Source organism: Pristiophorus japonicus, chromosome 6, assembly GCF_044704955.1.
Source record: "Pristiophorus japonicus isolate sPriJap1 chromosome 6, sPriJap1.hap1, whole genome shotgun sequence".
In the NCBI taxonomy this organism is placed as follows: Eukaryota; Metazoa; Chordata; class Chondrichthyes; family Pristiophoridae; genus Pristiophorus; species Pristiophorus japonicus.
In genome coordinates, this window is record NC_091982.1 from 173,348,146 (window position 1) to 173,369,218 (window position 21,073).

Below are 21,073 nucleotides of genomic sequence, written 5' to 3' on the forward strand. Positions count from 1 at the left end.
GCTTCCGTATGACAAGAGAGGCACAGACCGGGAGGGCTTTGAGTTTCGCGTGAATAGCAAACTTCCCCAAGGTGCAGGGAGCAATAAACTCCACACACATTGCCCTGAAAGCTCCTTTACAGAACCCAGAGGTGTTTCATAACCGAACGGGATTCCACTCCCTGAATGTGCAGCTCGTTGTTGACCACAACCAAATTATCATGGCAGTAAATGTTACATTTCCAGGCAGCATCCATGATGTGCACATCTTGCATGAGAGCGCTATCCCTGACCTGTTTGTCTGTCAGCAAGAAGGTCATGGTTGGTTGCTGGGGGATAAAGGATATGGCCTTGTCAGTTGGCTCATGAACCCCCTGCATAATCCCCTGATGGAAGCCGAGAAGCGTTACAACGAAAGCCACATAGCTACATGCAGCATCGTCGAAAAGACAATTTGAGTGCTCAGGTGCCTGGACCACTCTGCTGGCAGCCTACATTACCACTCTGAGCAGGTTGCATAACTTAGCTGTAAGGAGAGGACGCCAAATGCCAGATGGGGCTGCCGGTCCACCGCAGGAAGGAGTGGAGGCGTAAGAGGGCAGACGACGAGGAGCAGGAGGAGGAGGAGGTTGGTGAGGACCTCGGGGAGGACAATCAGCCTGGTGATGAATCCATGGTCCCACCGCACCCTCCCGCCCCACCCCGCCGCCAGAAGACTGGAGAAACCCCGTGGGCGTTACGTGGCTGCAAAGTTGTTGTGCCAGCAGCTCATAAATGAACGCTTTGCATGAACTTACATTGGGGACAGTCACAGTTACAGTTACGGTTAGACAACAGTTGCATTTGCGTTGAGTTACGTTTTAGCCTTGCTAATGCCCATCATGAGTCACTGGCCTAGAAGGTGGGTTGCATGGAGCCTGTTTTTCAGGCACTACATGACCTACTAAGGCCCCAAAAAGGCAGCAGGAAGTGCGCACACACTTCCAGCTGGAGGTGCGGCATCTGCCATATTGGGTAAGGATAAACAATGACGTCCTCTACCCATGCCTGAAGCAGGAACTAGACCTTTTGCAAATGCAAATCAGGGGCCTAATGCCTGCTTAAGGTCCCCGCTACAACATTGGTTTGCCTTAATGTATCCAGCACCATCGTAGACAGCCCTACCAAAAACCTGTAACAACAAAAGTAATTTATCTCAATGTGGAGCAGGAGTGCTCCTTGTGACCCCACATTAAAGGACCTTCCCAATTGCTGCCACCCCTGCCCTTCCCCCGGCCCCAGGAACCCCGACTCCCGATCCTCGCTCTCTGATCTCCCACTCCAAGCTCCGATCACCTGCCCCGCAACTCCAGGCCCCCCAACCCTCGCATCCTCCTCCACAACCCCCATCCTCGATCGGACCCATGTACCTGAAGGCCACTGCGGTGCTAGCCACGGCCTGATTTTTCTCAGTTTTCTTTACTCTTTGATGTGCTGAAGCGCGACGCAGGCTATATGACAAAGAGGTCCAAAGCCCAATATCATGGCCACCTCGGACCTCACCATGAGCCCAAAAGTGCCACTCCCAAATATTTAGGTCACTGCTTTAAGAGAGGAGGAAATAGAGTAGAAAATAAGGAGGAAATAGATAAGTCATTGTGATTTAATTGGTCCCTTGAGGGAAGTGTATCTGATAATCAGAAATGGGAATAATGCAATTTTGAAACTAGACTCTGAGAAAAGTGAAAAAGCCAGAGTGCATGACCTTCATAAACAAACCTCTGTTCCTGTAAATCACCAGCACCAACTGAGAAACGAAACAGAAACTAAACAATGCAGATGTTAGTAAGTTAAAGTACTGTTGTGTTACAGGAATATTACTAACTCCAAAACAAGATTTGATGAGGCACCAGCTTCATGAAAAAATCTATTTCAATTTATTTTTGCATGTTTGCAAATATGAAACAATGACATGACTTTGAAACATGCCACTTGCACCGTCTGCCACAAAATGATTCACGGCTCTGACCCCTATCCAACATAGGAAAGAGTTTGCCACGTTCTCAAGAAGATAATACACCTTTAAACAAAGTAACATTATTCTTTCTTACATTGGTGGATTGATGGAACATAAATATTAACTCGCAGAGACCTGCAAAATATTTGCGGTCAAATTAGTATCTTTATTGCAAGAGTCATTGTTTAGAATGCTATCATCCCCTCCCTTGGTCCGCCCTTCCTCCCTCCCGCTCTCCCCTCTCTCTCCCTCTCCCACATCCATTCCTTTCCCCCTCCTTCCTTCCCCCCTCATCCCTCCCTCTCTACCCGTCCCTCTCTCCCCCTCCCTCTACCCCCTCTCTCTTCCCTCTCCCCCTCCCTTGCTCTCTCGCTTTCCCTCAACCCCTCCACCCATCCGCCTCCCCCTCTCCTGCTCTATCTCCCCTCCCTCTCTCTCCCCTCTCCCTCACTCTCTCTTCCCTCCCGCTCTCCCCCTGCCTCTCTCCCCATCCCTCTCCCCCCACCCTCCCCCACTCCCTCTCTCTCCCCTCCCCTGCTCCCTCTCTCCCCACTCTCTCCCCTAGCCTTCTCCCCCCTCTCCCTCCCACCCCTCCCTCTCTCCCTCCCTCTTCCCTACCTCTCTCCCTCCCTCTTCCCTTCCTCTCTCCCTCCCTCTTCCCTTCCTCTCTCCCTCCCTCTTCACTCCCTCTCTCCCTCCTCCCCCTCTCTCTCTCTCCCTCTCTCTCTCGCTCACTCCCCTTCCCTCTCTCCCTCCCCATCCCTCTCTCTCTTCCCCTCCCTATTCCCGCTCTCCCTACCTCCCTCTCTCCCTCCCCTCTCGCTCACCCCTCCTTCCCTCTCTCCCTCCCCATCCCTCTCTCCCCTCCCCACGCTATCTTCCTCCCCTCCAATCCACCTCTCCCTCTCTCTCCCCTACCTCATGCCCCTCTCAACTTTCCCCTCACTCCCTCTCTCCCCCTCCCTTCATCTTTCTTCCCCACACCCTCCCTCCCTCTCTCACCCACTCCCCCTCTCTCCATCTCTCTCACACCCTCTCCCTCCCTCTCACCACCCTACCCCTCTCTCCCTTGCTTCCTTACCCTCGCTCCCTCTCTCCCTCCTGCTCTCCCTCTGTTAAGTCTTGGATAAAGAGTCAGACTAGATACTGCAAGCTCAAAGTAGGTGTGACTATAGTCCTTTATTAAAGATCACAGAGTGCCTCTCCAGCCTGTGAGGCCTCCTTATATACAGGTGCTCCCAAGGGATTGTGGGATCCCTTGGTACTCCAAGGGATAAGCCCTCAGGTGGTTAGACATGGTAATTACAGGTTTACATACATAACACCCTCCCCCTCCCTCCCGACCCCTTTCCTCCCTCTCTCCCCCCCCTCGCTCTCTCTCCCCTCCAATTCTGCCTCCCACCTCCTTCCCTCTCGCCCTCCCTCTTTTGCTCTCTCCCTCCCTTCTTCTTTCTCATGCTCCCCCTCCCTCCCTCTCTCCCTCCCCCTCACTCTCTTTCTCCCTCCCCCTCCCCCTCGCTCCCTCTCTCACTCCCTCCCTCTCTCCCTCCTCCCTCTATCCCTCCCTCCTCCTCCTCTCCCTCTCTCTCACCCCTCCCCCTCCCTCCCCTCACTCCCCTTCCCCCTCCCTCCCGCTCTCTCCCCTCCCCCTCACTCCCTCTCTCCCCCTCCCTCTCTTCCCGCCTCCCTCCCTCTCCCTCCCTCTCTCCCCCATCCCTTCTCTCCCCATCCCTTTCCCCCCTTCCCCTTCCCTCCCCCTCTCCCTCTCCCTCTCCCAAAGATTAACCCTCCCTCCAAACCCCTAACTCCACCTTCCCTCTCTCCCCATCCCTCCCTCCCTCACCCCTCTCTCCTCCACCCTCTCTGTCATGTATGTACTTTTTGGATCACTAGCCACTAGATGGCATCACTGTTGGAGGCCATTGGGCTGCACCCACGTGTGTGCAGCCCAAGTATAAAAGGCCAGCCATTTTGTATATTAGTCACTTTGGGCCTTAATAAAGCAGAGCCAAGGCTATATTTCTTGGAGTTAAACAGTACTCAGTCTAACAGTTATTGCATTTGGCGACGAGGCAACGAGAACCTTTGCATGCAAAAATGAGCACAATTAGATTGTTGGAGTGATTTGTGGAAAGAGAAGATTGGGCAGACTTTGAGCTTGTTCTTCGAGGCCAACAAAATGGAGGAGGTTGGCAAAGCAGATCGGCGCCGGGCGGTGTTCCTCACGGTTTGCGGTCCAAAAATTTATGGTGTGGTAAAGAATCTACTCCTGCCTGTGCGTCCAACAGTCAAGACGTATGAAGAATTGTGTACATTGGTACAGGACCAGCTTAAGCCAAACGAAGGCATCATCAACTCGAGATACAGATTTTACACGCACGTTCGCTCAGAGGGCCAGAATGCGGCGGAATTCGTTGCCGACCTGAGACGTCTAGTGGGACCGTGTAAGTTCGGGGCTGTGTTGGCAGACATGCTGCAGGACTCCTTTGTAATCAGCATCAACCACAAGGTGATCCTGTGTAAACTACTTGCGGTGGAGACGTTGGACTTGAACAGGGCCATCACGATCGGTCAGTCATGCATGATGACGGATAGAAGTCTAAAGCAGATATCAGTGAAAAATCAAAACTCGGTAAGTATTGTAAATATGATTGATTCGGCGTTCGGCAGAGCGGCACATGGCAGGGCCTACCCGACTGAGTACGCGAAACCTGTGGCTACCCAAAGTCTGCCAGCGGGAATGCATCTGATTTCTCCGTGTTGGCGTTGTGGGGGAAATCACTGGCACCAGCAGTGCCGATTTAAGCAATATAGTTGCAAAGGCTGTCTGAGAGTGGGGCATCTCCAGTGCAAGTGTCTGCAAATGAGCAAACGTACTGCAACACACCACGTGGAGGATGATGGTCAGACTAGCGCGGATCCGGATACGCAATCCGAGATACCAGAGGAGGAAATGTATGGACTGTACTCGTTCCTAACTAAGAGAAAACCGATAATGATCAACGTGAAATTTAATGGGGTGCCGGTATCGCTGGAACTGGACACTGGGGCGAGTCAATCGATAATAAGCCAGAGGGCATTCGACAAGCTGTGGGATACTAAGGCTATGAGGCCCAGGCTGAGTCCAGTCAATGCCAAGTTGCGCACGTACACCAAAGAACTCATAACGGTGATTGGCAGTGCCACAACTAAAGTGTCTTATGACAGTGCGGTTCACGAGTTACCGCTATGGATTGTCCTAGCAATGGTCCAACGCTGTTCGGCAGGAATTGGCTTGAAAAAACTCAAATGCGACTAGAACGACATCAAGGTGTTGTCGTTGGAGGAAGATACATGTGCCCAAGTATTGAGCAAGTTCCCCTTGCTGTTCGAACCAGGCAACTTCACGGGAGCCAAGGTACAGATCCATGTGGACTCGGATACAAGACCCGTCCATCATAAAGCTCGGGCAGTTCCGTATATGATGAGGGAGAAGGTCGAAATCGAACTGGACAGACTCCAGCGTGAAGGGATCATATCACCGGTTGAATTTAATGAATGGGCCAGCCCCATTGTTCCTGTGCTGAAAAGTGATGACACAGTCAGAATCTGTGGAGACTACAAGGCTATGATCAACAGGGTTTCAAAACAGGATCAGTGCCCGTTACCGAAGGCTGATGACTTGTTTGCACCACTAGCCGGGGGGAAGTCGTTCACCAAACTGGACTTGACATCGGCCTGCATGACACAGGACCTGGTCGAGGTGTCGAAGAGAATTACGTGCATTAACACGCATAAAGAACTGTTTATTTATCACAGGTGGCCTTTTGGAATTCGCTCGGCTGCAGCAATATTTCAGAGGAACATGGAGAGTCTACTGAAGTCTGTTCCCAGAACCATCGTGTTCCAAGATGACATCCTGATCGCAGGTCATGACTCCGTGGAACATCTGAACAACCTGGAAGAGGCTCTACATCGTCTGGACAATGTGGGATTCAGACTGAAACGCTCGCTGTACGTCTTCATGGTACCAGAGGTCGAATTCCTGGGGAGGAAAATTGCTGCTGACGGCATCAGGCCCACGGACATGCAGGAAACATATGGATCAGACAAAGCTGTGGCACACAGACGAACCGGAACAGTCGGAGGAAGAGACAATCGATGACCAACCAACCTACCCCCAGTCATCAGAGGACTCAGTGGTCATCAGTGAATCGGGCACAGACGAACCGGAACAGTCGGAGGAAGAGACAATCGATGACCAACCAACCTACCCCCAGTCATCAGAGGACTCAGTGGTCATCAGTGAATCGGGACTTTCAATCACTGACATGTTCAATGAAAATGGACTTTAATCCCTGACATGGCCATTGCCACTCCCACCAGGTCAGCTACCCAGCCACCAGTCACAACAGACTCTGAACACTCACCCAAGGCTGGAGTTGAACTGAGACGGTCAACCTGGGAGCGTAAAACACCAGACCGTCTCAATTTGTAAAAGACTGTGTTAATATCTCAGAGGGGGATATTGTCATGTATGTACTTTTGGGATCACTAGCCACTAGATGGCATCACCATTGGAGGCCATTGGGCTGCATGCACTGTTTACAACCCAAGTATAAAAGGCCAGCCATTTTGTGTATTAGTCACTTTGAGCCTTAATAAAGCAGAGCCAAGATCATACCTCAGTACTCTCTCCTCTCTCTACCACTCTCCTCCTCTCTCCTCCCCTCCCCTGTCTGCCCCCTCTCCCCCTCTCTCTCCCCCTCTCCCTCTCTCCCTCCCCCTCCCTCTCTCTCCCCTCATACTCTGCCCCCCCTCCCTCCCTCCTTCTCTCTCATGCTTCCCCTCCCTCCCTCTCTCCTTCCCCTCACTCGCTTTCTCCCTCCCCCTCTCTCACTCCCTCCCTCCTCCTCTCCCTCTCTCTCACCCTTCCTCCCTCTCTTTCCCTTCCCCTTCCCTCCCTCCCTCTCCCTCCCCCCCTCTCCACCCCCTCTCTCCCTGCCTCCCTCCTTCTGTACACCCTCCCTCCCTCTCTCACCTCGCTCTCCCTCTCCATTCTCCCTCCCTCCTCCCTCTCCCCCTCCCTCCTCCCCCTCCCACTCCCTCTCCCCCCTCCCCCCTCCTTCTGATCCCTCCTTCTCTCTACCATACTCCCTCTATCTCCACCTCTCTCTCTTTCCCCCACTACCTCTCTCTCCCCCCACTCGCTCTTTCTCCCCCCCCTCCGTCCCCCTGCCCCCCGCCCTGCCTCCCTCCCTGTGACTCCGCTGTGACTGGAAACACCACATAACGATTGTGGCATAGATGCTCTTAAACCTTTGCATGAGAGATCAATTGAAATATATTTTTTACAGGGGAACATGAACCTGTTGGTCAGGCGTTTATTGGTGTAAATGACCACCCACATTCCAAGAATGAATATAAAAAGGTCAAAAGATGTCCCTGAGCTTCAGTGTTCAGAAATGGCTGTAACAGTTACTGTGCTGAAAATAATTTGTTACTTTTGGTCGACAGCAATTTAATTAACACAAGGGAACAGCGTATATAAAAAGACTGTGTGACTTATATCCTAGACTGGCTTATCATCTGCAAAATAGGCTTGTAGCTGCATTGTGCAATGTCATTTGATTGGCAGAGAAGGTTGTTATTTTCCGGGACTGTTGAAGGGACTTTCCAGTCAGATTTATACTCAGTGTTTCAGCACAAAAGTTACACTTTGCAGCTTGCAAGATGTCAACCGAACAAGAACAAACAGAGAAACGTTATGATCCAGACGATCGTACTCTGAAATTTGTGAAAAGGAAGGATGAAATCACAGGTAAATGCAAATATATATATATTATATTGTGTAGAGTATTGTTGCTTTTACAACAGAATTTACTGCTAAAGTCACCAGCTTTTACCTGCAAGATATACAGTCATGGACTAACATGATATGTGCTTTTTAAAATTGCTGTTATAAGATTTTTGGTTTGGGTAGACCTTGTTGTGCTTTCAGGGTGTGGCCTGGCTTTATCTGAACATTAGCCGACTTCCTGTGTACCGTGTACGACTGTACTGATATACTCAAATATACTGGGGAGAAACTAGTAAAGTATTTAAACTATTCAATGCTTTGTCTTGTACATGCAAGATTTAAACATTTTTTATTGACATCCACAAATTTCAAATGCTAGCATAATTATGGTACAGACAAGGTCTCACTCCCAGGAGTGTACAGAGAAGTCTAAAATAGCTGTGCAGAGTTGAATTGAACTGTGCAGAGCCTTTGCTAATGTTGATTCAAGATTACAAACTAAACACAGACAATTTGTGACAGCTTTATTTTCTTTGTTCCTCTCTCATATTTCAATCTGAGGAAATTAGAAGTGTACTAATTAAAATGTCTGTGGTGACTAATAAATTAACATTTTGAAGGAATTATAATAAAATTCCAACAAAGGATTCTGAATTTTGGAAGCCACAATTGTCAATTTTTGCGAGATTCTACTGCAGTGAGAAAAGTAACAACCCCACTTGGAAAATAAAGTAACAAATATGAAAGTCTACATTGCACAATGGTGATGGCAATCGTACATTCACACTTTCAGTTTCACAACTCCAGTTACCAGATAAAAAATAAAACCTCGCACCATAGATTAAACATTGTTTTATTATTTCCTTTAAAAAGTTCGGGGCCGAAATTGCCCCTTCCCTTAAGGCCTGTTACTGTCAGAAATCGGCAGCCACGCTGCAGAGTGCAATGGCTGCCGTTTTTTCATGCAATGGCCACCATTTTTAACATTCCTCTGGTGGTACCCCAGCGGTGACCTGCTCCCCTCCTACTGCTCCACTGCTGCCGATCCATCCTAAGTGCGTCATCAGAGTGCACACCGCCAATGTTCCTCTCCCCAACAGCGAAATTCCACCGAAAAAATCTTTCTCCCACTGGGTGGTGCCAAAAGCTGCTTTTTTTAGGCGGTGCAGTGAACCTGTGGCCTTCTAAAATGGCGGTGCCCCTTCCATTAAAGGGGAGGATGCACTGCTGCTGCTGCCGCCATGTTTTTTTGTTTTGTCAGCCGGCTGCCATGTTGGACTGACAATTATGCCCACGGGTTCAGCGGGGCCAACAACAGGCAGCCTGGCACCCCACCTTGGTGGCCCAGTGGACCGAACTTTAAAAATTGCTCAGGATCTCCCCTTTAAGTCAACACCGTGATGGCTGACAGTGACGGCCACTCTGCACCCCCCTCCCAACCTCTGCCCCTCTCGTGTGCTCACCGCCGCATATCCACCCCCATTATGACCGACTTCCGGTCCACCGAAAAAAAAGCCAAAGAGCGAAATTTCACTCGAGGGCACCGAATCCACCGCGGCGGTGAAAACACTAGAAATGGGGTGCAGCGCCCCGTTTCCAGCGGGGGCCAATTTTGACACCTTAATGTCAAGTTTTACTCCACAGCAAAAAATGTAATCCATACTGATTTTGAAGAATGTGTCATTAGTCTGACCCACATTAATAATAACTTTTTTTCTCAATGCCAATAGCCATTCATTCCAGAGTTTCCAACAATGATTGGATATAAGCCTGGAGGTTTCATCACATGACCTCTAACTGGCCGGTCAAACAGCCTTTATTCCCATCGCTAATATTTTTATATCTGATAAACAAATGTGTTCAAAGAAAGTCAAAATAAACACAACATTTTTCAGTGCCCCTATGATTTTTCTACTGGGTTGCTCACAGCAATGCCTAAGAGATTCATCTTTAATTCTTGGAGACTCCAGGACAATCCTGGAGGGTTGACAACACTAATACAGTCCCTTTATTCCACCCCCCTCCTAACTGAAGGGCTATCAGCCAGGCAACCTGTACAACATGCTGCAAAAAATGGCAATCATGAGAACATAAGAAATAGGAGTGGGAGTAGGCTATATGGCCCCCCGAGCCTGTCCCGCCATTCAATAAGATCATGGCTGATCATCGACCTCAACTCCACTTTCCCGCCCGATCTCCATATCCCTGATTCCCCTAGACTCCAAAAATCTATCTATCTCAGCCTTGAATATACTCAGAGGGGCCAAAATTGCCCCCGGACTAAGAGTAGGCGCATTACCGATCTTTAAGATTTTTCTCCGTCTCAATCCAAGGGGCAGATTTTGCAAAGATTTTCACCTTTGTTTTGTATTTTCAGTCAGTCCCCTTCAGTTAAAGGGGTGGGCCGCTGCGAACTCTGCTGTTAGTTTAGTTAGGCCCACTGGGCCAGCAGTGAGGGTTTCGACCGGGCCAGAGGCCTAGTACCCAAGAGTGGGTGCCGGCTGCCTGTTGGCGGCCCGGCCGAACCCGTGGCCACCATTGTCGGACCAACCTCGCAGTCGGCCGACAATTAAAATAAAATGGAAGCACCGGCAGCACGCCCTCCACTTTAAGGGCGGACGCAACGCCCAGGCACACACAGCTTCCCACAGGGGAAAGCTGTCAGTGGCACCGACCGGCGGTCACTCCGCTGCCGTGGGGCAATTTCCCACGGGGCATTTTCCTGCGGGGGTCGGAAAGGGGTCACCGCCGGGCAGTGTGGGGTCGCGCATGTCCGACAGGCAGCAGCACACGCGGCATGGAAACCCTCTTAGAGATGGTAATGGATCTTAAGGAGGGATGCAATTTCGGCCCCAGAGACTCAGCATCTACAGCCTCTGGGCCAGAAAATTCCACAGATTCACAACCCCCTGAGTGAAGAAATTCCTCCTCACCTCTGTCTTAAATGGCCTACCCCTTATCCTGAGACTGTGTCCCCGAGTTCGCGAAACTCCAGCCAGGGGAAACAACCTCTCAGCATCTACCCTGTCAATCCCCTTCAGAATCTTGTATGTTTCAATGAGATCACCTCTCATTCTTCTAAACTCCAGAACCCATTCATTGAACATTGGTGGAAAAATTCCTTCAATTGTGCATTTTCTTTGAGAATATTCGCAGCTATTTTAGAAGTTTGGAAGCCATTTTAAAATTGGATAGGAGCAATAGCACAAACAAAGTTTAGTAGATAAGTACCATTTGATGTTTGGTTCTCATGCCTATCTTCAAGTCAAGATTTCCATCAAATATAAGAGTCCCTGTTGGTCGAGGAGTCTGTTTTCTGACCTGCACTTTACATACTAGCAATTTGGCAGTTGGCCCTTTCCTAAGCACTCTTTGAAAAGTGACTGTGCTACTTGTTATTTCAGGAGATGATGAACCCAATATTTTGCGAGCCGAGATGTCCTGCAAACATGCAGTAGATCCAAACACACTGACTGGTTGGTGTCGCAGTCTCCTAGATCAGGTAAGCATTTTTGATTTTTTTTAATGCAGCCTAGTAAATTTAAAGGAACTATATATCTGTGTAAAAATATGAATGAAACATATTGTCATCCCCCTGCAGTACTGCTTTTTAAATATTTTTTTAATTTAGATTTTGTCAAGAGAATCTGTTCCCTAACTGACTCATCCTCCTCCCTTTGTGTCAGTGACCCTTCCAAGCGGTTGCCAGGCCACAAGCTGCCTGGAAAACAGGCCAAGTTGCAGATGCTCTGAAATGCATAACCTTTTTAAAAGTTCATTCTGAGTATATGTACATGCGAGCAATGCCAGCATTTATTGTCCATCACCAACTGCAGCCTGCAGCCACTATTTTAAATTTGGAATTTTTTTTTCGCTACTATAAGTTTTCTACCATCAACAATGTCAAATGAAAACATGCAGCTTCTTTTCCAATATTTAACCATAATTTACCCATTTGATGCACACTGAGTGATGGAGTCCCTTCTGCCACTTCCATCAGTCACTCAATTGAAGATTTATGACCTAATTTTAATTTAACTTTGCAACTGCAGGGTCAGTATAAGTTCTTTTGCCCGGCGCTGAAGGAGGGAACTACGGAGAAATGTGGACAGGAATGGCCCTATCATGAAGTTCGCAAACTGGCAGCACTGACCGCTGAGGAGCAGCGATATTTTGAGGAAACTGTTGCTGTGCTGGCTGCGGCTGAGTACTGTGAATACATATCAGTAAGTTTCACAATAGAAATCACAGCACAAGATAGCTGTGCAATTGAAAATGTGGTTGCAGATTACATACAGGCCTTAAGTAAAGGTTTTGGATTATTTTCTGATTGACGAAGTGATTTCACACAATTGCAGAAACAACAATTTATCGAAAGCAGATGACACAAAGTCAATCAAGTCTGATGTTTGAAAAATGCTAACGCAGCAGCTCTTAAGTAAAGTCTAGAAATGTCAGTCATCAGTTAGAAATTCCAATAAATGTTCTGTGCCAGTGCAAAACAAAGGGTGGTTTAAATTATTTCAATATTATGCATTTTTAACTTTTGAACCAATTCTAGGTGCTACACTTGATTGGTTGTGGTGGGAGAGAGCTTATGGTCTAGCCTAGTGCTCATATAAAAGCAAATACCCAGAAATGGAAGACAGTGTCAATCTTCATTGAGAACTAAGCAAGTTTGACTGTGTGGTGCAATAGATTGGCACACCAGTATTTCACTATTTTGGCCTGGGGTTATCGCTGTGTAATTATTTACTTGACTAAGTGCTTTTCTTTACTTCTTGTCAATAGTGTCCAGGATGTGGAACATTTGTTGAACGCACAGACCTGACTAACCTGAGTGTTCACTGCATTATCTGCACTGCTGAAAAAGGGAGTGTTTCTGAGTTCTGCTGGCAGTGCATGAAACCATGGAAGGGACCTGGCCCACGTTCTGACCGATGTGACAACGAAGGATGCACCAACATAGAATTAGACACACTACGCAGCTGTCCATTAATTAACCTCCCACAAACTGTAGTGAGAAACTGCCCTTCTATTCGGGCATGCCCTACTTGTGGCAAACTGCTTGAACACAACCAAACTGGGTGTAAAAATATTATATGCTGTAGGTGTCATATTGAATTTTGCTTTGCCTGTCTTGAGTTGACGGCTACATGCCAGGCAAACAGACCAGACTCGTGGTTTGATCTCTGTGCCAAAGCGATTGCACCAAGGCAAACTTCAATTTCAACCTGGAATCGAAACAGTTATCCCTAGATGCATTATGTATGATGCTCACAATAAAGTGAAACCAGCTTGGATGACTGCAACCCAGCGGTGCGGTAAATTGGCACAAACATCCTGCACCAGAGTGGTAGAATGTGGATGTGTTCCCACCAAGTTCCCCGTAAGGAGCGTGAGCGCACAGCGCGCACCAGTCAGGAGGTCGCGCGCAGGTCGCGCACCAGTCAGGAGGTCTCGCACAGGCCATTCAGCAGTCAGGAGATCGCGCGCAGGTCGCGCACCAGTCAGGAGGTCTCGCACAGCCGCGCACCAGTCAGGAGGTCGCGCGCAGGTCGCGCACCAGTCAGGAGGTCTCGCACAGGCCATTCAGCAGTCAGGAGGTCGCGCGCAGGCCGCGCACCAGTCAGGAGGTCTCGCACAGCCGCGCACCAGTCAGGAGGTCGCGCGCAGGTCGCGCACCAGTCAGGAGGTCTCGCACAGGCCATTCAGCAGTCAGGAGGTCGCGCGCAGGTCGCGCACCAGTCAGGAGGTCTCGCACAGGCCATTCAGCAGTCAGGAGGTCGCGCGCAGGTCGCGCACCAGCTGCTGCCGCTGGAAAAGATCCTGCGCATGCGCGGCCGCACAGCGTTAAAGGGACTGCACAACAAACAATTTTAGAGGGAGCATTGGTCCCTACCACTGCCATTCATTGAGTTCCAAATCATAAAACAGGAGCTTGGGGGGGAACATGTGCACATAGAACTCGGGGTGGGGAAGAGGGAGAGACAATCACCTTCTCATGAAATTCCTAGCACAAGAATGTTCAAACTTTTTGTCATTGTGGGCTAGTTGGTGTGTACCTTGGAGGTACATTGACCATAAGTAAAGTTTAATTCCCATTAATTTGCATATATCTAAATCTGATAGTACTAACACATCTTGATGTTCCGATGAAGATAATGTGGTCAAAGTTTGCCCTCACAATGTTTTATGCTGTCGGAATGCTTTGATATATTGCTGTATCACAGCACATTCCTTGGCCTCTGACGTCTTATATGTTGTATTCATTTTAGTTACTGCAAGACCAAGCATTAGTTAGCAATTATTGAGCTTACTCTTTAAGGCTAGATTCCCTCCCTTGTCCCAACAACCAGATAACACTTGAACCCTTGAGCCTCATTTATCAGCATTACATAACCCTGTAATATTTCCAGGCATCAAAGTAAAAAGACTTTAATGATGTAAATATTAATTTTGTAACTAAATTAATTTCAGTGCCATTTTCATATATGTTTGATGAAATATTCTGTGCTACTATGAAGAATGTTTGATTATGATTGCCTAAGATGATTATTTGAATTGCAGTAGCTTAACGTATTTATGTTGATCTTTGTGCTTCTAAATTCAAAATATGTAGGAACTTGTGAGATTCGCTTTTAAATTGTGCATGCAAGACTAAGGTCTTAATTTTGATACCGACCATCAGCATCTCATGTCCAGCTTTGGTCTAAGGCGTCTGCTATTGAGGCCACATGATATCTTGGCAGCACTCATCGTTCTCCTCGTTCCTGTGCCTGAATATATCTGAACAATAAGATCAGATTGAATAATTATATTAAGAGAAACAGAATGAAAGTTGTTCCAATGACTTTGTAAAGGCACTTTTATAGTACTCTGGTTAACCAACAGCAGAGGCTACACTGCTCTCCCTCCAGAGTGTAACTACTCTAACTGATAGAATTGTGGACTGTGGACCTACAAATGTGCCATTGGGTTAAGACTGGGCTAGGAGTAACGTTAAAATAGAGAGACAGACACTTAGATTTGGAAAATTGTGCAAATATCAACTCCAGTGGAAAACAGAAGTACCAAATTTCTCAGAAAGACACAGACTGACAGGAAAAAGCAGAAAGAGAGTGGCGGCCTATTGTTCTTTTCTGACTAATATGCTCACATTTTGTCACAGTTGTATATTGTGAGGAGTGAAAATTAAATCAAGCTGCGCGTGCAGAGACCACAGCCTGACTTGGTAAATCCAAGGGGCTTCAAACCCGCTGAAAAATTATATCAATTATTTAAATTACAAATAAGCAGGTTAAACCAGTGTAACAAAATATATATTTAAAACCCTATGGGCTAGAAATTTACCAAAGATCGCTGGCGCCGGATCCTTAGCGGTATTCCGGTGGTTCCATCTTTTGAACCGCCGGAATACCGCTGGTGTGCGCTCCCGCGGTTTTCTGCTCTTCAATGTCGGCGGTGGTACAGCGTTCCGATAGCGGAGCGGCGGCGGTGGCCCAATACTCGGCGATCTGCTTGTCTTACTAAAGGCAAGCAGAACCACTGTACAAAACGCCCGGAAAAGCTTCTCTGCGCATGTGCGGCCATTCTCCCACAATTTCGGGGTCAAGGGTGACCCTGCACATGCGCAGAGAAGACTGAGACAGCACTGGACAGCTTCAAACTGCAGAGGTGGGTGGAGGACTGTGCTGTCGCTTCAGTGTTGCTGCAACGCCGGAGATAATCGTAGGCTGAAATTACCGCCGGCGATAATCGTAGGCTGAAATTACCGCCGGCGATAATCGTAGGCTGAAATTACCGCCGGCGATAATCGTAGGCTGAAATTACCGCCGGCGATAATCGTAGGCTGCAATTACCGCCGGCGATAATCGGGAGGTGAAACAGGCGGTACAGGGCGACAATTTATATTTTTGTCCAAAACGGGTGGTAACTGGGCATTAATTGGCTGATCCCAGGGAAATTCTAGCCCTATACTTTTAACAGGAAATACTTTACTAGAAAGCAATTGGGTATCTGCATTATACAACGAGGCCCAGAGTCCAGCACCCAACTGAAATGCATAAAATAGGGAGAGTGGCACATGAAGGCTGCTCTACCTAGATGGGAACAATTGTACAGGTAAATGGAAAAGCACCTTAAAGGGACTAACACATTAACACCATCGGAGCTTGGTTTTAACTGTTACTGAGAGACACTGATACCATTGTGTTGAATGAGCAGATTGAGCAATTATCAGTTGTCACCAAGGTGTGTGAACATCTCCCTCAATCATTTATATTAACTTAGATTGATGTTGTATATTAAGGAATTTGATTCTGTCATTTATGCAGCTATTGATCATATCAACAATATTACTATCAACCTTATGCTTATAATCAATGAAATAAACATTGTGCAATATCATAGAAAGTGTTGCTTTGAGTCTTTGTGGACAAGTCTTTGAGGTGTCTCAATTAAACGGTAACTTTTATCAGTGCTGCATCATTATTATCGGGCTCAAAAACGGGCAGGATTGGGTACAAAATATTCCTGGGTATAAGGGGGCCGAAATTGCCCCCCGCTGGGAACAGAGAGCATGCACGCCGCTTCTGTTTTCACTGCCGCGGTGGATGAGGTGGGCTCTTGAGCGAGATTCCGCTCTTTGGCTTTTTTTTCCCGTCGGTCTGGAAGTCGGTCATAACGGGGGTGGATATGCGGTGGTGAACACGTTACAAGTGCGGACACTAGAGGTGCGGAAATTGGGGCAGGGTGTAGTGTCTGCCGCTGTCAGTCGTCAGCGTGGCACTGATGATGTCATCATGGCGCCGCGTCCCCACGGCTCTCCCCTTCACTTAAATGGGGAAAGGCTTCGTGATTTTTAAAGTTTGGTCCACTGGGCCACAAGGGAGGATTTCGGCCGGGCCAGCGGCCTTGCACTGAAGAGGGGGTGCCAGGCTGCCTGTTGGGGGCATAATTGTCAGCCCGACATGCCAGTCGGCTGACAAAAAAAAATCTGGCAGCAGTGGCAGTGCATCCTCCCCTTTAATGGGAGCCGCACCGCCATTTTTGAAGGCCACAGCCTCACTGGACCGCCTTAGAAAAGCAGCTATTGGCACCACCCAGCGGGAGGAAGATTTTCTCAGCGGAATTTCGCCATCGTGGGGGGAGAACATCAGCGGTGCACACTCTGATGACACACTTAGGATGGCTCCCCAGCAGCGGAGCTGTAGTGGAGGAAGCAGGTCACTTCCGGAATACCACAGGAGCAGAATTTTGATAAATGGCGGCCATTACACAAAAAATCGGCGGCTATTGCACTCCGCAGCTTGGTCGCCGATTTCCGGTGGTAACAGGGGAAGAGGCAATTTCGGTCCCAAGTTGTTCAGGAACAATTGGGAAGGAAAGAAAAGAGGTGGCGTGGCAGTATTGATTTATGAAAATATTACAGTGCTGAAGAGAGGAGGATGTCCTGGCAGGGTCAAGGAAAGAGTCGATTTGGTTAGAGTTAAGAAACAATAGAGGTGCCATCATGCAATAGGTGTATTTTATAGGCCACCAACAAGGGGGAAAGATAAAAAGGAATACATTTTCAAGGAAATTACAGAGATGTGCAAGAATTATATAATAGTGATAATGGGGGACTTCAATTATCCTAATATAGACTGAGATAGTAATAGTGTAAAGAGTAGAGAGGGGGAAGGATTTCTGAAGTGTGTTCAGGAGAACTTCCTTGATCAGTACATTTCCAGCCCAACGAGGAAGGAGAGATTGCTGGATCTGGTTCTGGGGAATCAGGTGGGTCAGGTGGAGCAAGTGTCAGTAGGGGAACATTTAGGGAACAGTGATCATTGTATTATGAGGTTGGATTAGCTATGGAAAAGGACAGGGAGCAATCTAGAGTAAAAATACATAATTGGAGGAGGGCCAATTTCAGTGGGAACGAACCTGCCCTGGGTAAATAGGAAATCAAAGAATGGCAGGCAAAACTATAATCGAACAATGGACTGTCATAAAGAGATGTTTCGGGGACAGTTGTGGTAAAATCCCATGAGGGGGAAAGGTAGGGCAACCAAAGCCAGAGCTCCCTAGATGACGAAAGTGATAGAGCGTAAGATGAAGCAGAAAAAGGGGATATATGACAGATGTGATAAGGGGTACCACATATCCTAAGTAACAGGACCCTGTCCAGTTGGCTGGTAACCATGGGTAGGCTTTATGGCCACAAATAAAGTAGGTGCAATTATAGGACGTCAGCTCCTGGTCCTTTCGCACTGTCCCTACTCGAGTGGTCTCACCTTCCCACCCTTCACCTGGGGCTTTGTTATGGACCGTTGTCCAGCCAACGGTTGCTATCTTTCTCTCAGTGGGATTAGTTGTGGCTTGCCATTTAATCATTTGGGAACACTTGCTGCGTCCCATTTCTGGTCCTTTTGTCTCATTACTCACTAGGCATATTATACCCTCAGGATTTCTTATTCTGGGAGTAATGCTTAGGAAGGGAGGCTGATGGTTATTATCATAATTGGGCTGGTACCATCCCTGGAAGGCTGTAAGTTTATACCCTGCCGACCTCCATTCTGTTTGCTCCTTCGTTTCTGGCCCCTTAGTTAGTTTTGTCCTGTTTTGCACTGTCAACCATTCTACCATTTCTGATTCGTTAAAGGGGACAGATCTCAGGGGAATACCCCCCCTGGAGTGGACAGGTACATGGGAACATATCCAACAACTCGACAAGTTTCTTACTTGAGCATACCTATGACTCAGTGCCATAAATACGTTTACGTGCAATTCCCTTCGGTGGCGGGTCTGTACCCCTGGTGTAATCAATAATGTGAAGTAAAACCCTGTCAAGCCCAGCACCATCAGTCCACATAGTCCATACAGTTCCTTATTCAGTCTTCCTTTTTCTGTTCCTCTGATTCCTTCGTCCCTTCCTCCTGGTCGGGTGCCCGTTTGCAATGGGATGCGTGGATCCATGTTGGTCTTTCCTTTACCTTGATTGCAGTATTGGTCGCCAGCAGGACCTGGTATGGTCCTTCGAATCTTGGCTGTAGACTGCTTTTCCTTTTAAAAATCTTGATGTAAACGAATTCCCCTGGCTCCAGGTTATGACACTTCCCTTCCGCTGGCTTGACTTGGGCTTCCTTTACCTGTGAATGAAAGCTGGAAATACATTTGGTTAGTGCAATACAATAATTCAACATATTTTCCTCCATTTTGTGGATGTCCATCTGTTTTGCAGTAAATGGTGCTGTAAAAGGTAGTCGTTGGGGACGTCCCATAACTATCACATGCGGTGACAGGCCTGTTGTTCTGTTGGTTGCAGATCGCATTACCATCAAAGCTAAGGGCAGCAGTTCTGTCCATTTCAGTCCAGTGTCATTGCATAGTTTTGCCAGCTTATTTTTAAGCATTCCATTATATCTTTCAACAAGTCCAGCTGATTGTGGATGATAACTGCAATGAAAACGTTGATTAATCTGTAAAGCTTTACACATTTCTCTTATAACAGTTCCCGTGAAATGTGACCCGTTATCACTAGAAAGCTTAGCAGGAATTCCGAAGCGCGGTACAATTTCTTTTAACAAACATTTAGCAACAGTAGTGGCATCGGCCTTTTTACATGGAAAGGCTTCAATCCATCTAGAGAACACATCTACAATAACTAATACATACTTGAATCCCATACACATAGGTAATTCAATAAAATCCATTTGTAAATGTACAAAAGGCCCGACTGGATTTGGGTGGGAGGCAGATTCTACTTTTTCCGTCTTACCCGGATTCATTGTCTGACAGGTAACACAATTTTCACAGATTTGTTTTGCAATTGCCGAAATACCTGGTGCATACCAAGTTGCCAAAATATAATCTGCCAATCCCCCTTTGCCTGCATGTGTGAATGTATGAACACATCGGGCAATCCATGGAAGTAAGGATCTAGGGGCCACCACGCGGCCGTCATGGTGAACCCATATTCCTTCTGGATTTTTATAACATTGATCCTTCGTCCAGGTCACCACCTCCTCCGTACTGGCCTGTGTCTGAAAGGACAGCACGTCATTAATAGTGGGTGGCGGATCTGAGCAATTATTTTTCCTTAGTGGGAACAATGACACCTGCATCCCCCCTTTCGACAGAGCTGCTGACTTAGCTGCATTATCTGGCATTCCCAAGTGCCACCTCATTCGACTGGCCTGTATGTGCTTGGCATTTGATAATGGCAAGTTTTAAGGGGCATTGAATGGCTCGCAGGAGATTTTCCACTTGTTCTGCATTTTTGATAGGGGTTCCTGAAGAAGTCAGATACCCGCGAATCTTCCAAATTTGTCCATAGTCATGTGATACCCCAAAAGCATACCTGGAGTCAGTGTAGATATTAACTGTGTGTCCTTCAGCCAGAATACAGGCTCGAGTTAACGCAAACAATTCGGCTTGTTGGGCTGAAAAGGAGTCTGGAAGAGAGGCTGTTTCGACAACATTAAACTGAGTTACAATTGCATAAGCTGCTCTAGGTTGGCCCCTATCATTTCGTAGGGCTGATCCGTCAACATAGTACATTAGATCAGGGTTACACATTGGTACATCTGTTAGATTGATACATGGTTTAGTCACTAATTCGGTTACCATTTCACATGAATGGGGTTCGCCGTCTTCCGTGGGGAGTAGAGTGGCTGGATTTAAGGTAGTACATCTTTTGATGACAAGGTTCGGATTTGATAACAGTTCGACCTCGTATTTAGTGGTTCTTGCGGAGGTTAGGTGTTGGGTGGCACATTTAGTAAGTAAAATCTCGACAGAGTGTGGGATATACAAAATGGTCTGATGATTTAGAATTATTGTCTGAGCCTGTTGCATAGCATAATAAGCTGCTGCCAACGAAGGAAGACATCCTGGTAGTCCGCGTCCCACTGGGTCTAGTTGGGTACTGAAATACGCTACCGGTCGCTGCCTGTCCCCATGTAACTGAGTCAAAACAGATTGTGCAAAACCCGACTTGTGATGCACAAATAAGTTGAATAGCTTAGTGTAATCTGGTAATCCCAAGGCGGGTGCTGAAGTGAGGGACTGTTTAAGGTTCTGGAAAGCATTCCGGGATACTTCATTCCACATCCTTTAAGCATTGTGAGAATATAGTAGATTCATTCACAGCTCGTAGGTCATGGACAAACCTCCATTTGTGTGGGCTTCTGAACTGGACAAATCTGTGTGTTACACGGACTTCTCATTTATGCTTATGGTGATTCACAGATCACAGAATGTAAAGTACTTGTTTTCTAATTTTATTAAAAGGCTTCCAAACCCAAGATTTTTCCAATACACCCAAAATGTTG

The 21,073-nt window shown here is 47.5% G+C and overlaps 1 protein-coding gene across 2 annotated transcripts; it reads left to right on the plus strand.

Annotated features, from left to right (window-relative positions):
• Positions 1-7,603: 7,603 nt before the first annotated feature.
• LOC139265296 (uncharacterized) lies at positions 7,604-16,144 on the plus strand. 2 transcript variants are annotated; one of them, XR_011593520.1, is made up of 5 exons: positions 7,604-7,775; positions 11,159-11,256; positions 11,807-11,980; positions 12,546-13,252; positions 13,312-16,144. XR_011593520.1 is itself a non-coding variant. In XM_070882257.1 (4 exons), the coding sequence occupies exons 1-4, from the start codon at positions 7,688-7,690 to the stop codon at positions 13,011-13,013; spliced, it is 828 nt and encodes a 275-aa protein (XP_070738358.1). In that variant the 5' UTR covers positions 7,604-7,687; the 3' UTR covers positions 13,014-16,144. The 2 variants fall into 2 exon arrangements, 1 of the variants encoding a protein (XP_070738358.1); XM_070882257.1 differs by having other exon boundaries at positions 12,546-16,144.
• Positions 16,145-21,073: the final 4,929 nt, after the last annotated feature.

What these genes read in the sequence shown, in the direction of transcription:
- LOC139265296 (XM_070882257.1), top strand. Translation starts at nt 7,688, where the DNA reads ATGTCAACCGAACAAGAACAAACAGAGAAACGTTATGATCCAGACGAT. An exon ending in AAGGAAGGATGAAATCACAG is followed by an intron (nt 7,776 to 11,158) that starts GTAAATGCAAAT and finishes TTGTTATTTCAG; the next exon opens with GAGATGATGAACCCAATATT. An exon ending in GTCGCAGTCTCCTAGATCAG is followed by an intron (nt 11,257 to 11,806) that starts GTAAGCATTTTT and finishes TTGCAACTGCAG; the next exon opens with GGTCAGTATAAGTTCTTTTG.